The 17,771-nt window shown below is 43.6% G+C and overlaps 1 protein-coding gene across 2 annotated transcripts in view; it reads right to left on the minus strand.

The window, feature by feature from the left end:
* The window catches only part of cunh8orf34 (chromosome unknown C8orf34 homolog), a 50,459-nt gene that overhangs the window by 16,075 nt on the left and 16,613 nt on the right, over positions 1 to 17,771 (minus strand). For both annotated transcript variants that reach the window (XM_068582298.1, XM_068582297.1), the window contains exons 7-10: positions 15,619 to 15,785; positions 3,731 to 3,866; positions 277 to 362; positions 93 to 166 (exon numbers count right to left, since the gene is read on the minus strand). In XM_068582298.1, the coding sequence (XP_068438399.1) occupies positions 93 to 166; positions 277 to 362; positions 3,731 to 3,866; positions 15,619 to 15,785 (463 nt within the window). The remainder of the gene's footprint in view (positions 1 to 92; positions 167 to 276; positions 363 to 3,730; positions 3,867 to 15,618; positions 15,786 to 17,771) is intronic.

Raw genomic sequence — 17,771 nt, forward strand, 5'->3', positions numbered from 1 at the left:
CAATAGAAACTGAGGAGGAGAGAGTGACGTGGTAATTGATGGCTGTAAAGTGATCTTAATTGTTTGGTGATGGATGTAGGGAGGACACTTACAGAGCCTGACACTTGAGACAAGGCCTCGCATTCCTGCAACCGTCCCGCCACTGTGTCCACCCCGGGCAATGGAGCTGCTCCAGACATCGCACACAAAACGGCAAAAGAAAAAAGGAGGGACAGAGCGTGAGACCACAAGAATGTAAAAAAAAATATGACGACTTTACTGTGTTGTGCAACTTACATGATATGTCAGGTACGGCTTGTTCAGATATACGAGACCTGTGCTCCTCTTCAGATCTTCCGTCCGATAGACTGTCGCCCTGCAACCTGGAGACAACACGTTACACATTTACACTGCTGTACTGTACACATTGGCAGCCAAATGGGTTCAAATCATCTGCGAAAGCAGCGTTCTTCTGCAATTCCTGAAAACCAAATGTTAGATCACACAAAGACGAGCAAGTCTCTATCGGTCTGACGTAATGAGACGCAGAGGAAAGTATTTACAGAAGGAACTCTTCTTCTGCAAAATTTGTGATTCACCATGAAAAGAAGAACATGTGGGTCAGTTTGGGGGCACAAATCCTCTCTCTGCATCGCAGCTTCTCATCCTGCTGAAAATCAAACCGAAATAGTCTTGAAACCAAAGAAATGCATTCACAGACATGTGGTGCATGGATTAAACCCACTTGTTTCACAACTTACTTACTGACAAAGCAAAGCTGAAAAACTGGTGGATGGATTCTGGTTCCCCTTAAATCATTCAGGTCATTATCATGATATGTTCCAAGCCCCTATACCTCCCAAAGATATCTGTTTGAACTGAAATAGAAGCGGGTCTGAGAGATTTGGCTGTCTCCTTAAGGTACTAAAAGATTGAAATTTCCCAGAGATAGGAAGGTTTACTGTGGGTGAAAGACAAACAATGATTGGAATACCGTCTTAGCAGGAAGATAAACATGCTACACGTGGCTTTTCACTGCTTTCATTATTCGAACATCCGCAATGAATTCCACACAATATTCCCTTCAAAGCATATTTAGACGACTGAAAAATATAAATCATGCTGGAATTACAAACTATTTTTGCTCAAATACTTTAACTGCATGCCTTTTCCATGTCATCATGGCCACCGTTAGCTAAAGACAAAGGAACGCAATCCTTGTGCTTTAATGGCTGCATTCCGTCACAGCCGCAGGGCCTCTTGGTTTCTACGTCTAGGACGAGGGTAAAAGCCGAGCTTTTTAAACTGTATTCTATTTCTTTATACATCCTTCGCCTTGTCTCTCCCTCTCTTTATTGGCCTACATAAGACCATTAAAAAAGTACCCGAGATGACTATCACAAGGCATTCCCCATTCTCTGAACAAAAGCTGAAAGTCCTTACTACCATTCCCCTAGCGCATTCCTGATATGAAAGCAATTAATTTAATGAGAACTACAAGCCCAAAGGAGGTTTGTGAAGATCTATCCAGTTCCTTGGGCCGTACCACCAGCTCCGCCGGACTGTGCCCGAAATCTGGGATGCGTTTGCACACAGGGGGTTTTGTGGCAGGAGAACAGCCATTAAAAGAACTGATGGGGCGCAGGTTGGGGGTGGATGAAATGCTGGTGTGACCACAGCTATAGCCAGAGGAACAGGGACATGCCCACAACACACAGGCCACACAGCAATTCACACTTTAGCAAAGGGGCCAGAGGAAGCAGCGTGTTTCCTGACCTGCCACACAGGCTGGCTGGACTGTTTGGTGGCCGGGTAGGAGCAAAGGAAGAAGACAATGGCCGAGGAAAGTGTCTAAAGGGTGGTAAAACATTTTTAGCTTGAGGTAAGCAAGTGCTGCTATCAACATATACACACTATTTAATTTTTTTCTGTATCATACTATTTTGTAATTTACTTATTTTGTCCTTGGCCCCTAAACATGCTTTTGAACCAAAGTGTAACGCACACAATGTTGGACCGCACTGACCCATAAGAGTGGAATTCTAATTTGTTTGCCTGAGTGGTGACGGGTATGTGAGGAATGCTGGTTCACAGATCCATACAGGGCCGAGCGACTCTCTCCACTGTCATTGTGAGAATTTTATAGAATCAGAAAGAATCCACTTAAATCTCCTCAAGCCTTAACTCTAGACTAAAATAACTGTAACTTTAAAACTTCAGCAAGGTCACATCTGTACAGTAGGCCCGTCTGCAGGTGTGAAACACAAGGGCACTAACTGTGTCACATCTGGTAGTGCTCTGAGGCGTCAGTTTAAAGGTTGGCCCCATATCCAGCCACGTTCAAAAGGTGTTTCTGGTAATCCCGTCAAGACGGAGTGCTAACGCACACCGCGTTAAGTCTCTGCTCGGGCTGTTCTTTCTCCTTGCTTTCCCGGACCTCTGCTTCCACTATCTGTTCACGGAGGCATTCTGTGTCTTTGCGTGCAAGAGCATGCATGCACAAGCTTCATGTGTGGATTCATGAATACGTGCGATACTCCCGCAACACTCCTGATTTCAGAATTACGTGCGCCTCCAGAATAGCACAAAAGTCAAACCATGCGTGCAACACTTTTCCAGCTTAGTGATCTGTTTATGGCCCTTACACTCACCAAATATGACTATGAAAGACCACGACTCCTACACCAATAAAACGTGGGGAGTATTTTGCGGTCAGGTTATAGAGGACAAAGCAAGAATTTGGACTGAACTAAAGGAGGGAGGAAGACAGAGAAGGAGAACAGATGTCTGAAATTTTAGTGAAAAAATGAGCGCACGGGCCAAGAACGACTCCAGATACAGATGCTGCTTTGCTCCGACCCAGGGATTCAATGATAAGCCGAAGATATAAACTGTTTGCTTAAAAATACCTAGTCAATAAAAAAAATCCACTGATAGCGCTCATCCTCCTGCGAAGCCTCTGAGAACATCCTGACAACAGCTGGTGCGAGGAGCGAAACTGATAAGCAACGTGAATGAAAGAAGAGCAGGAAACACAAATTCCAAACCCCAAACAGAGGAGGCCGTGCAGGCAGATGTGTGCCTGGCGTCTCATCGAACAGATACCCGTTTATCTTCGACTGGAATCAAGGAAGACTCCTGCCCACACCTGCCTGTTGTATCGCACCCAACACTCCGAAATGTGAGCGCTGCACCGATGCTGTGGTTCAGGGGGAGCAGGAAATGTGTCAGAGGAGAGAAAACGGTGATAGAGACAGAAAGCGTGATAATGGAGACGATTATCAGTGCACGGGCGGATTTGCGAAAACAAGAAACACCGGAATGCACTTCAGATATGATACTGGAGGGGAGGGAGGGGGGAGGAAGCGGAAGTCCGGAATAAGAACAAGTATAGATGAGTGAGAGAATCAAATCAATTAAACTTAGAACCACCACCTCACTGTAGCTAAGATATAATTCAGAGCCTTTGAGAGATAGTTTTACATGTGTGGAAACACGTTGTTGAGTGGTAGATAAGAGATATAACTGTCCTGTTTGTCCGGTTTGATTAGATAAGGCTGCTGGTGTATATGCCGGACTGACAGTAGAGTGGTATAAATCTTTTCATCTAACTCCTGGCAAGAAAGAACATTCCAAAAATGTTGAACTATTTCTTTAAACCCCGTTAAGAACAGTCTCTCGGGAGCTGTGCTGTTTCCATAAACACAATCTCCCTCCAGAGCACCAGATAAGAGAAGGTGGAAACATTTACCTGGCACACCTCGAGCAGATGTTGAGAGTGACTTTGGCCTGTGGTTCAGCCTGATAGGAGCTGCGTCCCTGGCTGAACTTACTGCCGGATGGAGCCAAGCCCGTCACGCCCTCCATCCGCAGGTCATCCAGGTCCTCTGAGGGGGGAGGGAGCCAAAGAGACACCAGGAGGGACAGGGGAAGGAAGAGAGAGAGAGAGAAAACAAGGGAGAGAAAGCACGGTCATTAATCATACTTTGGTCTCTCTCGTGTCGATATGATGCCCGGCGATGACAGGTCCGCTTGGAGTCAAAGGAACAAGCAAGCACACAACAGTAAATAAACATCCCGCTGCTGCGCTCGCTCACACGCTTTGCACACACATACAAAAAAAACTCTGTGTTATAAGAAGTGACGCGGAAGAGTCAAAGACACACCACATCACGGCGTCAAAGAAACAGGAAGGGCACGTTAATAGGCTGAAGACGAAAAGGGGACAAAGAACAGTGAAGTCAGAGGGGAAAAATGAGCGGTAAGACGGAGATGGAGAGCTGGAAATTTGGGTTTCGTCTGATCTACCCCTGTGTTCTCCAGAGAAACACACACACACACACACACACACACACACACCCCTCTGAGTCTCTAAAGAAGACCATATGCATTTAGACGCCAGTATTGTTCATCCTAACCTCTCGGTCCAGTCTGTCTGCAGCCATTATACTCACACGTGAGCATACATGCTTACACAAACACACACAGATAACAGGTGCAGAGGCCCTTTTTCACTTTTCTTCTCATCTCCACGTTGAATAAATTTTCTTTGTGTCTGCCTTCCCTCTCTATTCGGAGATAATCTGCTGTATCTCGAAATACAGCTGTTCCCTATGTGATGAAAGTAGCTCCACATGGACCAATTACGAGTTGGGAGTTTGGATGCGACACAAGACTAAACAGGATCACCAGCCATTATTATATATCAGAGTACCAAATGTCCAGCATCAAGACACAGACACACGTTTCCTCAATATGCTCGAGCAGGACCGGGAAAGAAAGCAGAAATCGCGCCAATAACAAGACTTATGAAAAAAACACATACAAAGTCAACAGTTCATTACATATAACAGAGATTCAAAGGGGAGAGTCTGAGTCAGCCAGACCATTTTGGTTTTGAATGCATCCTCAAGAGATAAAACATATTGCAGTACTTTCCGTGTTATGAGAATGAAAAGCGAGTGGGTGTCTGGACTCTAACTCGGTTAAGTTCCCTGGTCAAGCTTTCTAAACACATGTTGAATCAGGCAGAACATTTTGACCGATCACCATAACAATATTTGTCCTTTTCGTCTTGTCTTCAGAAGAATTTCAGAGCTTTGCCAACAGTGTTTGGGAGGTCGCCTTCAGGACAATATAATCTCACCTTTTGCTGCCATTGTTTCTGCTCTTGTGCTTACAGTGCAGTACAATGTGGCTGTCCCAGTGAACAGTTCTAATGTTGGTTTCAAATCACCAGACACACACATACACATAGGGATTGCATTACCTAGCCCCTGGTTTTTTGGGGGGGGAATGGGCCTCACACCTTGAAAAAGGAGGACGCATAACTAATCACCTGGATTAGATTGGATGACACTTGCTCATGAGGACTCTCTCCCTCCATCCATCAACGTGGCACAGAGCCACAAAATCTCACCTGTGTCCTTTGGCCGCCAGAAAATAAACTATCGAAACAACTATTATGAGAATTCAAGTTTTGTGCAGACATTCGTGGTTCCCAGAGAATGAATCCTGCTGACTTTGGAGATCCCCGTCTTAAGCTCTAACTTCTGCATGAGGTTAACATTTGAGGCTTTGAGGGAAATTTGAGTGTAAAAAACTAAATGTCAATATGCAGAATGATTCACACGGAGAGAGTTCACAAAGCATCTGAACAATAAGTAAGGACAGTTCAATCACTAACAGCCAACAAAATGACAAACGGTATCATGTTGTACTCTTAACTGCAGTAGTTTGGACAACATTACAGCATAACACCCAAAACTGTTGGCAAAAGATCTAAACCAATACGTCTATTCAAGACCTCTAACAAAGTCTGGGACTTTTCTTGCTTTTCTTTTCTTACACTATGATCACATCTTCACCATCGCATCAGTCACGTCACTCTCATCGTGTCCCGACAGTCTGAGAACGAGTGTTGTTTTAGTGTTTTGAGGAGGACAGAGTCATTCCAGTAAACCCCTTAAGCAGGGCGATATTAAATGTCCCATTCATCACGGTATGCATTGGAGGGCGTGGGGACAGAGAGCCACCAGCGATCTGCTCTGTTTGCTGGTCGTGGGAACTGCTCAACTTTGGGCCTTCACCTTTTCCTCTTTTTTCTTCGTCAAATCCCACTTCTAAACATTTCCCTTCTTTTGGCAACTGACTAATGTGGCATGCCAGAGTTTTCTGTGGGTCATCGCTTGAGATACAAATCATTACTTGACGCTTGGAGACATTCCCTTGCGAGGCTGCAGTTTGCGTGAAATAGCAAAAAGAAGCGTCTGCGACCCTGAAGGAGAACAAGATCTCAGTGTACACAGCTGCTTGTCACCTCAACTCCCACTTTGTCTTTTGGACTTGTTTCCCTCTGGTCAATATGAAATGACACAGTGCTGGAGAGAAAGACCTCCGTGTCTGAGGGAAGGGGAAATGAATCTCAGACACGGTCACCGAGGTAAACAAAGACTTTCTTCTGTAGCAGTGCATCCCATAGGAACACTGTCTGAATGAAATGTAGCAGAGGTTGAAACACAACAGGTCACAACATTTTGCGCTGAAGCGATTGGTTCTACACCGTTCCTCCTTTTGGCCAGATGAGAGACGAGAGGACGCCATTTCACAAAAGGAGACGACTAACTCATGTCAGCCTCCCTGGTTTTTGCACGTCTTTCATAGGTACAGATGAGTTTAGCTTCCAACTTTGGTAAAAGGGGACTTAGCCCCAAACTACTCTGTCTATGAGCTGTTGCTGCTCACTGTCCAAACATTGGCATCGTCCCGTATCTCTGAGGGCTGCAGGCTTTCAGAGAAGGTGTCGCCGCTCGTTGAGGCTGAATCCACTTCTAAACTTTCTATGGGAAGGGAGAGGTGACAGATTTCTGTGTTGTCGCCACACTCTGAGGAGGTCCTGTGTACGGAGTGCGGATATGCTCACACTGTATTACGCTGATGTTTATCTTTTTTGTTTGTCTGTATGTATCTATTGTTGTCTGGACGATTTTTGATGACAAATGAGGGATTAATAAAGTTTTCTAACTTCTTACTTCTGTGTTTAGAGGCCTGAATATTACTGCAGACATTGTTTTTGAACAACAAGATTTTTGTGGTCTCGTAGAATGCACCATTTTATTGACTGTATTCCAAAGAGCAACAGATTACCGCTCTTTAAATGTAGTTATTGAACTAGTCTTGAATTACATACACATTTTATAACCCAAAACTAACTTTATTCCCTCAATACCGAGCTGATTTTCATGTGCGAATCCCCGAACCCATGCTCCACGCAGAAGATTTAACGTGTCTTACGTATTCCTTTCTCTTCCCTGTGTGCTCAGTCAAACATATACATGACTGAGTGCATTTTCTCCAGGTTCACAATAGAAGCCACAATACCACCATGATAAGTTTACAGTGCGTCTCCCATGAGACCGGCTCAGCCTGAGACCGTGGCAGCCTCCCGAGCCTCCGTCTAGACACAACAAACGTCTGTCTGCACTCGCCCCGTTCGTCAGCTCGTCACATTTCCACACCCTGGGCACCGGGGCAGCCATGCGTGCTGCCCCGGTCTAACGATGAGACATGGCAGATAAATAAAACGGTTCTGCGCTGGGGGTAGGTAGGTGGAGGGATGAAGAAGGGAGGGGGTTGGCATGAGGGAGAGAGAGAGAGAAATGGAAACTATTTGAGCGATGCAATCCCAACAAAAGGCCTGAACGATGAGGAATTCCGTGCCGCAATCGCTCACTCACGGCGCAGTCAGAAAGGAGTGGTGTGCACTGATAGAGCGTCTCTCTCTTCAAAGTTTCCATGTCATTTAATGTTGTTTAGATAGCGACGGACTGACTGTCTCTACGGAGCTGAAAACACAGCTGAAGACATAATTAGCGCACCGGCGTCAGAAATAACTTATTATACACCTTCACAGGTCGACACGTTGACAGATCTATGGGTTGGAATCATCTCTCACGCAGCAGCAGCCCACATGTGGAGCTGGTACACACGCACACACACGCACGCACACACACACACACACACCACCACCATCATCATCATCATCATCCTCTGCACCAAATCCAAGTGCTGTGAATTATCGTGTCTCTTCTACAGCGAAATAATTACATTTTCCATTCTTTCATGAGCAGTGAAGGCGTCCTGCCACACTGGGCTGTAATTAATAGTCTTTAAGTGATAGATGCCTTTTCCAGTCAAAGGCTCCACCAAGTCACACACAGAGACCCACATGTGGAAGCAACACACGAGATGTAGATACAAAAAAAAAGGGGAAAAAATGCACAGCACATACTCAACCCGACGCGTGCATTTTGACACTTGCAGACCTCACACTTCAGCTGCCCTCACACGTTCAGACAGCATTCGTTTTCCATTAAGCCGCCAGCACCAAAGCGGTCCACGCGGCGGGTTCGTCGTCACACAGACATCTTTGATGTGTGTCTCGGCAGGGACACATTTGTTTGGCTTTGTAATAAAAACAATATTCCAACTAACATTTCATAATTATGTCTCGGCTTTCAAATCGCACCCTCCTCCCCTCCCGGCCTAAAAATATGCCTGGTAGGCTCCACGGCGCTTGAGCGCAGCAGTAAAAGCTCTGATCAGAATCAGATGGGGACACACATGAGCAGGGTAACTTCACAGCTCAGAGGCCTGTGGAAAGTCTTATCGCAGACTCTGGTGCAAACCTCCTTTCAACTCCCTTTCTAACCGCAAATATTACAGAGATTAGGACGTCACTGTCGGCACAGCGGAGACTGATGTATAGACGCACTTAAATGCCAGTCATTGTAGTTGGGAAAGTGGCTTCAGCTGCCTCGTGTTTGGCAATTTCATGAAGAGTGCATGTCGTTGAACTATACTTTGAACTTCAAGAAGATATATATTTGTAAATGCATTATGCAATAGATTTATCAAAACAGCTGTCTGCCGGCATCAGTTTTTTTTTTACAGTCAAAGACGTATGATCTTAATCATCACTTATAGAAGCGTTAACTGGAATGTGTCTGTATGAGAGGAGTGTGGAGAGAGGTTGATGACAGAAGAGCAACTGAATTTGATGTAATAAAACTCATTCACATGAGTGAAGGGTTCTGTCTATGCAATCCTCTCCTTTGAGTTAAAGTGTCTAGAATTATTTTTGGAGATCCCGGTTTCTTTACTTGTTTGTGATAATCACATAGAGCAGCAGCTCACACACAGCTTGACACAAAAACACACCGACTACTGATTACACACCAATTACTGCGCAATGACATCAAGTCTATAACTCACTTGCCTATTGGGCTCTTAAATCTCCCCACAGAACAGTGATGGAGCTATTTATTTGTTTTACTTTTTGCTCTTTTTGATAAAGCTGCACACATCACTGTTGCGGGCTCTTTGGCCGATTAACCCCCGACGCACAATGCCTTCTATTCACAGAAGTCCTTTAATCTGGCACCCTGGATAACAACCCCAAAGATATCATCCGTGTGTGTCTATCTACCATCTTTTGCTTTCCCTCTGGCTACAGTAGTCACAATACAGCATCATTGTGTCCATTCAGCTCCCCTCCATTCACATAATCAGCTCAGTTCAGCGATGCCGCTTACGCACACTGAAGATGAGGACACTGGCCGCATGAGGCCGCATGAGGCCGTATGAGGCCGTGCTCTGAGTACTGACGGCTGTGATCGAGCCATAAATCTAGCAGTAGTCTACTAGCCTATTGGTAATTGCTTCCATTAATACCACCGTCATACTGTACCACTGCAATTTGCGACTCGATTAACGTGTCCATCGGCATGCGGAGACTTTTACAGGCGTCAATCGGGCGCAGTTAAGACTTTTTACTGGCAACATTCCTCTCAGCATCGAGCCGCCGAAAACCTTCAGAGGGGAACCCAGCCCCTTTCAAGCCTCTCCTTCAAGTGAAAGATTTAGTGCTGAAGCAACTTACACCACTGAGATATATGTTCTCACTCACCTCCTCTCAATGCTCCATGATGACGCTGCTGTGGCGTGTCGGTGTACATTGTTTCCAGGGAAACTGTTGTGTCTCTAGTATGTCTGGGTGAGGATGAAGGGGGCAATGAGGGCGATAAGAGTGTGTCTGTGTGCTGCTGCTGGTGGTGGTGGGGTGCGGCTGCTGGCGTCAGGAAGTGTGTGCCTTGTCTGCTAACTCTGGCAGTCTGACTGTTGGCCTAAGGCAGAGGACAAAGAGACAGCTCTTACAGCGCAGCAATCAGCCCATTCAGTTCTTCAGGTTACATTACGACACAAAGTTCAGTGATATTCACAATGTGCTCAACGGGGACGCAAGTGACCATGAGCATTTTCATTTGTATTTATTGCTGCACCACGTGTATGGGTTTGACACTTTACTTGTTATTATGTTGTGTAACTAAGATGTGACATGTAAACCACAACGCATTGTTCTATCTAGCCAATAGAAAAACAGGTTAGCTCCAACGTAACAAGTCTACAGCCATGCAGTACAACTGAGACTGTTGCAGTGTCTGTAGTTTTGCAGGTTTTAGTCATACAACCTAAATACTGCACCCATTGAGTGGTGGATGCTGAGATATTTCTCAGGATAAGTGAAATCATTGACCTGCAGGTGGCGCTAGAGGAAAGGTTGAGAACATCACAAAACATAAGCCGACATGTTCTTTTACTTTTGATGCTTCAAGTACATTTCAATGCAGGACTTATTTTGATGTATTTTCTTTTAATAACCTGAATATTTCTTCCACCTCTGGTTTTCAACATATTAGAGCTCTCTCACAGTGGATGACAAACATATGGCACATTTTTTAAAGGGGTCCTTTTCTAAGAATCGTCACAACACATATTTGTCATTCCTATCTGCCACAAAGCTAATAAGAGCTTTTCTCTTTCACCACAGAAAGTAATTTAGTGGGACTAAGTCAATTTTAAGGCCTCTGTGAGTTGAAAGGCTAAGACTTTAATCGCCCTCAGAGGCAACGGGTCTATGTGCAGTAGATGACCTCTTAACACGGAGCGTTTTTCACTTACATTTCAGGGTGGTAAAGATTGGCTTCACACAACAAAAAAGAACTGCTATGGTATCATACCGCATACCCTGCTTGATCGAGACAGATATGACATCCTGAAACAAAAGAGCAACACACAGGCATTGTAACCCATCCAGCAGACGCTGCTTTATTCCGTGTGTATCAAAGATCAGACATAGCTTCATCGTGCCCTCATCCTGGACCCATCAAACCCTCACTGTCATGGGAGTCAGTGAGAGTGGGTAACGCTACTCTCACGTCCTCTTCTCCTGTTTCAGGAAAACAAGCCAGAGTGGGTTGACATTCTAAAAGGGTCTGTGGATGCGTGTGTGTGTGTGTGTGTGTGTGTGTGTGTGTGAATGTTTCACACTGAGGGAATCTTTGTTCTTCTCTACTGCAATGAAACTTTGTGTGCAGGGTAAATGGGTTGTCACAACCCTCCAACAGGGTCTTTAAGTTGAGGGTGTCAACCCAAGAAAACTCAATAAACACTTTCCTCACTGAGCAACATATCTGTGAGATTAAAGCTTAACATTCCTAATGTATGTGAATGTATTTGACTCTGCGTCACACTTTAAGAAAGTCTGAGTTTATGCTGCTACAGAGAAAATAATCAGGGAAAATGGGGTACTTCCACCAAGGATGACGAGAGCAGTATGGGGAGCTGGCTAACTCATCTTATTAACTTAACATGAAATAACACTGCGAGGCCAAAAACAGGGTGTTTGTTCCCCACACACTCAACTCGGCATGTTGCTTTTTTCAGATCAGTATAAAACTGGCCTTAACACCCAGCGTAAACTCAAATTCTGACATTTTCCGTGGCTTTACAAGAACATGTGAGTCACATTCATTTCCAATATGGCTTTAACTGTGGCAAATATTAAGCACAGATCTAATTAAAACAACCAGGAAATCACAGAACCAGAGAATCAATAAGACTCAGGCTGTTTATTTTCTTTTTTCTTTTTGAAACAGTCTGAACACAACAGATCAACCTTAAGCCATGTCTTTGTTTTTGTATTCAAATAGGACAATATTGACTTGAAGTACTGTAAACCATTCCATGAAGATCTTATTGTTCTTTCATACGCTCCTTATCACAGGTTCTGGTAAACATTCATCCAGTCTGGGAAACTTTCCCCCTCAATATAGAAAAGAAGATTAGTTGTTAACTTTCTTTGCATCCTCTAAGCCTATTTTCATTACGCACCTTATTTTTTGGCATATTCTAGTTGTAACTAACTAGTGCTCCTTTCTTGCCTCCCAGGAGATATCATGCAATATGTTTAGTGTTAACCGTGGCTCCTAACGCTCCCCTCCTGTTCCCCCAGAGGTCTGGACATGTAGATATGACATTATTTCAAAAGGTCACTTTCAAATGCACTCATCCCGCAGATATACAGGCGTTACGCGCCACAGCTGTAATACCATATTCTAGCCACTAGAGGTCATCCCAAGCAAATGATTAAATAGCTAACATGCCTCCAACTATCTCTGGAGCAGTGACCATTGCTGCATGTGACACGAGGGGCAATAACTTCACATACAGCAATGCACCATACATGCTATTGAACGATTTTATCAACAATAATTGCTCAAAGTTCATAGAGAAGGAGGAAAAAAATAACAGAGTGAGGTATTATGATTATCATGAAATAAAGAAAAAACATCTATGGAAATTTCCCCAAAGATATCCGTACAAATTACAGATACAGTACATGTGGCCTTGGCTATATCATCACATTGTATTCCACTGAGTTACATGTGTATGCTCTTCAACAGCAAGGACCCTGCATGATGGAGAGTCCTTGAGCATGGAAGTGAATCCCGACCATGCAGCTGCCGGCGTGCTGCTGAGCAGCTGACCTTCATGTGGACAGCAGCAAGGAAAAATACATCTCCTTCAGGGATCAATATACTATCACAGGATCACCACGCCTCCCTACAAGCATCAGTCATCTTTGGCATGCTTTTGGTCAGAGACACAGACCCTCTTCCTAAAATGAGGCCCTCCGATCCCCCGGAGGATCATTCATTCCTCTCAACACAGTGACGGTGGTCCCTGTGGAGAGCACATCATCAGGCCTCGACACAAAATCAGAAATGACCTCGGCGTATTATTTCCTTTGAGTTACTGCCCTGGACCATAGTGAAAAAGTCACTGGAGGAATGTGCCTGGAGCTATTATGAAGGTGGGCCATCACAGACCGTCAACACCCTGCTTTATGGCTATATTTATCACCATTATATACTGCCGCCCTGGGTCCCAACTGTGTCCGGCTGATATAAAGGAAATTAAAGCTCTGTGATAAATAATAAGGAATGTAGAGAAAACAGTGCCTGAACACAAAGGAGGAAAAGGATATAGAACAGTATGAATAAAAACAAATAAAGTGCACATTAAGTATTAAAAGGTGTGAGTCTCCTGTTATTATTCACCTGTCAACACATCTCGATCCTTCTCGATGTATTGTATCCTCAATTTTCAATATAACTGCACATGGCTTCTTTGTCATCAATTAATACAAGCAATCAGACAAATCTGAACACTTTGTAATATAGAAAGCCGCATTTTGAATCAAATAAAGGAATAAATACGATGTTGATGTTTCATTCACTTCACATGCAATTAATAAAACCAAATCTGTCGCTTTGAGAATGAGAACAATCATTTGTTGCAGATCCAGTGTTTTAGGTCAATCTGCCACACATCAATAAAGGAAGGTGACCCCTTGAATGACCCCAATGAAAAGGTCCTGCTAACAAGCACACGAGTCTCAGCGCTGTGACAGAAGAGCGGAGAGCTTAGATGTATGTGTCCTGTGTGCCACCACAGCTTCTGAGGAGAGAGAAGAGGCACTGAAACACTATAATTGGGGTCCATGTTGGAGACACAGGGAAATAAAAGTAGGTTACGTGTCGTTATTCCTCAAAGAAGTGGTATGTCGGACATTTGTGAGCCGATGCAGAAGAAAGTATGTGACTTTGAAGTGAGTTATATCTGTAGAAAAGCAGATTTTTCCCAGTAGTTTACACAACATTTAAAAATTCAAACAAAAGGATTCTACAAAAGCTGCTGGTGCAATAAATCTTACAAGTGATGAAAGCTGTGCTGTATACATTTGTGACAGCAGGTGTGTGTGTGTGTGTGTGTGTGTGTGTGTGTGTGTGTGTGTGTGTGTATGACCTCCATGTGTTGTAGTGTTACAATGTAGGGAGAAACTACTTTACGACAGAGAGGGCTTTATACCACACAAAATATTTCCCGCAACCAATTAAATTTGGCATGAGACATCACACCCTGTGTCTGCACAGACGGGGTGACACGTGTGCAGGCCCTCGACTCAATGAAGTCAAAAACAAGGCCTTACATCAGATGCTCTTTCCACCCACTCTGTCACTGACTCATCCATCTTTAGCCGGCACGTGATGGCATGACGTGCATTTAGGAATGGGAAAACACGCACACGCACACACACACACACACACACACACACACACACACTCACACACACACACACACACACACACACACACACACACACACACACACACTCTCACACACACACACACACACACAGACACACACACACACACACACACACACACACACACACACACACACACACACACACACACACACAAACTTTCAAACATACAAAAAGTAAACAAAAAGGAGGTACTTTGTGATTCTTCAGTTAGTGTACCTAGACTCTCGGGCTGAGAGCATCTGGCCAAACTATGTAAACAGGAAGCATAGTTTCCTCTAACAGCTACAACTGAAGTGCTCTTTACTTCGAACTGACTGCTCATCCAGCGATCAATCCGTTACATACAGCATGTGTCTACAGGTGGACTTATATGCAACATTTCCATGCCTTTTAGGCCGCCTCGTATGTTCATTTTTCTCAGCTTAATAATAATAAAATGTTAAATAATTTACATTTCCTCAAAACGCAGTGTCTACTTCACCCCCAGTAAGTGCATTTGAGTATATGCATGCAGCCAAAGAAAATAACTGCACTACTAACAGCACAGTAAAAGCACCAGTTTTAGCTGAGAAAAAGTGGGAGCCCCAAAGTCAACTCAACACACCGCATGCTTTCAAGTCAGTGGGGACATTTCTATTTATAGGGCCCGTCTGAGTCAGCTCTCCCAGTTCCAATGTTTAATGTTCATACAATGTTTTCAACTTCTTGATCTCTTATTTTAAGTGGTTTGTAGTTTAAAATTACAAAGTCAATGAAATGCATTTGGACTTCTGAATATCAGAAAACAAACTCACTTGATGAAAATGAGAAACTAGTGAAAACCAATGTGCTCTGCAAAGAGACTCATTAAGCAGAAATTGGTACATCTATAATTTTTTCACAATGAATGTGGGACGAGAAGAAAACAGGTGTGAGTGTGTGTGAACAGGAAGGAGTGAGGAGAAAACTGTAAGGAGTCAACCCTGCCTGCCAGTGTGACTCAGAAGATTGGTTTTATGATTAATGGGATCTGATTCGCAGAATTCAAAGAAATGCAACGACATAGGAAAGCACAACAAAGTTTACACGGTCACAATTTGTGCTTTTGTACATAAAAAGAGATGTACATATGCAGCATGTGGCATTACCCAGTAGCTCCATGGCATCGTCCTCGTCCTCTATCTCTTCCTCTGCGACCGAGGGGGCCGGGCTGTGGACCGAATCGAAAGAGTCCTGGGACAACATGGCTGCCAAGAGCTTCTTGTGGTGCTGCTGCTGCTCCTTTAGCCCTTTGCTCTTCGTTTCCAACTTCAGGCTAAAAAGAAAAGCAGAGGAGTCAGGGTTTTAGAGCTAAAAAGATTATAGCTATTTATTGACAAATATCAACACGATGACTTAAAATGCATCATCTATTGCCAATTATTTCCCACACACAGCCTTTAGCCGTTAATAAGTACTTGAAAGTTGAATGTGACTCGTCATCAAAATAACATGCTTTCTGCTACAGAGAAATGTATCGACAAAATCAGCGTGTTTTATAATAACAGTGGTATACATGGTTAGCTGGGAAAAGATGAGATGGGAGAAATAGCTGCAGCACTAAGCACTATTTAGAGGATGTGGAATAAATAAATAAAAAAAGAGGACCTTCCGTAGAGAAGGTTTCACAAGCATGCAGATATATAAGGTGTTGAAAGTGTCCCTTCAGTTTTTAGTTCAGAGGAGAGACAATCATCAAATCCAAAAATATTAAACAAAGATGGAGCCAGAAGGGGAGAAATGTTGTTTTCATTTAATTGTTTTATCCCTGAAGTAAAGCAAAGGGAAAAGCAGACATGCATGACCATACTTTTCATAAAAGTCATAAAATGTTTCTACAAATTTGATACATCCATTGTTGCTCAAATGTAGAAATGAACAAGAATACAGCTATTTTCCATTATGTAAGTGCTATTTTTGCACTTGATTTACACTTGTTTTCATACTCATGTCAACATTTACATTATATACTGTACTCTTGTCCTCTATGAACATAAAAAACAGGATGCAGCAATGCAAAATTCACTTTTTTCTGCAGTATCCATTCGCGTCACAGCTTACTGCAGCACCATAACTGATCAGGTATACGGCACCATGCGGCTTAACAGCTCTCAGTCTGTCTCCCGGGCTGTTTTTAATTGAAAAAACAACACACGAAGAATCTGAATGGTTATCTGCACATTTCTTCTCCCATAAGCCTCATTTAATTCATCAGGTGAAATTGTGCTACTGGAATTTGGAGAACGGCTGAGAAACTACATCTCCTTCCAATACAGTCTTCAGCATTACCTCTATATTGGAGGAATTAATTACCACATGCCACAGGCTAAGGGCTTGGATAAGCCGGGCAGAAGAGTATTAATTTGATGCTAATCTCAGTTTAATGACTTCTATTCACAGATAATGGGGAAGGGTCATAAGATGACAGATTTTTCTTCATACTCTGTGTGTGGTATTTTGGGGATAATTAGATCTGCTACTATGGGCAAAGCAAGGTTGTTGGGTGCAAAACTGTTTTCTTTATGTAGCCAAACTCTCACGGAAAAAGTGAAAAAAAGAAACACGCCGTGCACCATATCATGGGCTCACATCTCCGATGAAAATCTCTTGTTCACTGCACTTGCTGGCAACTTCCACAGTGTCAGCATTTATTCCCGCACAAGTGTCAACCTGAGATGGTACAACCCAGTCATCAAAGGCAAAACAATATAACCACAAAATCAAAGTGGGTGTTGCTGGACGTCCCTCCATTCATGTCTGTTATGATCTCTGTTATATGCCCAAAGGCATCAGCATCTGTTGCTGTTAAGAGAAAGTGCATAGGAGAAATATATATTATTCAATATATATTAGAAAGGAAGATACATTATTAATATGAACCAGAGGGTGAGGAGAGAAGTGGCTTATGGCACTGACAGACATGGGATAAGGAAGTCCCTTTCCACTGGACAGACTCTGTCAAAATAAGCCATTTGAATGAGCCTTGAATGTGCCGCTGCCACAGTTCCATCTGATTTCCCATGTGCCACTTGCACTTATCCATCTAGACTCTGCAGCCAATCATCCGGAGAGAATCTCCACCACCTGTCAGCTCTCTGTATGGTCCTTGTGACAGGTGGGCTGGAATGAGGGACAGAAGCAAGGAATGTATCAAAATGACAACAAGTAAACTTACCAAAGTCGGAGGCGGAAGATGGACTCGCTTGATAAATAAGGTCACGCACATACAAATATGTGGGGACTCTTGTCTGAAAATGTATAA

Source organism: Clinocottus analis, unplaced genomic scaffold (assembly GCF_023055335.1).
Source record: "Clinocottus analis isolate CAN_PGR_092001 unplaced genomic scaffold, fCliAna1.0.p SCAF_18, whole genome shotgun sequence".
NCBI lineage: Eukaryota > Metazoa > Chordata > Actinopteri > Perciformes > Cottidae > Clinocottus > Clinocottus analis.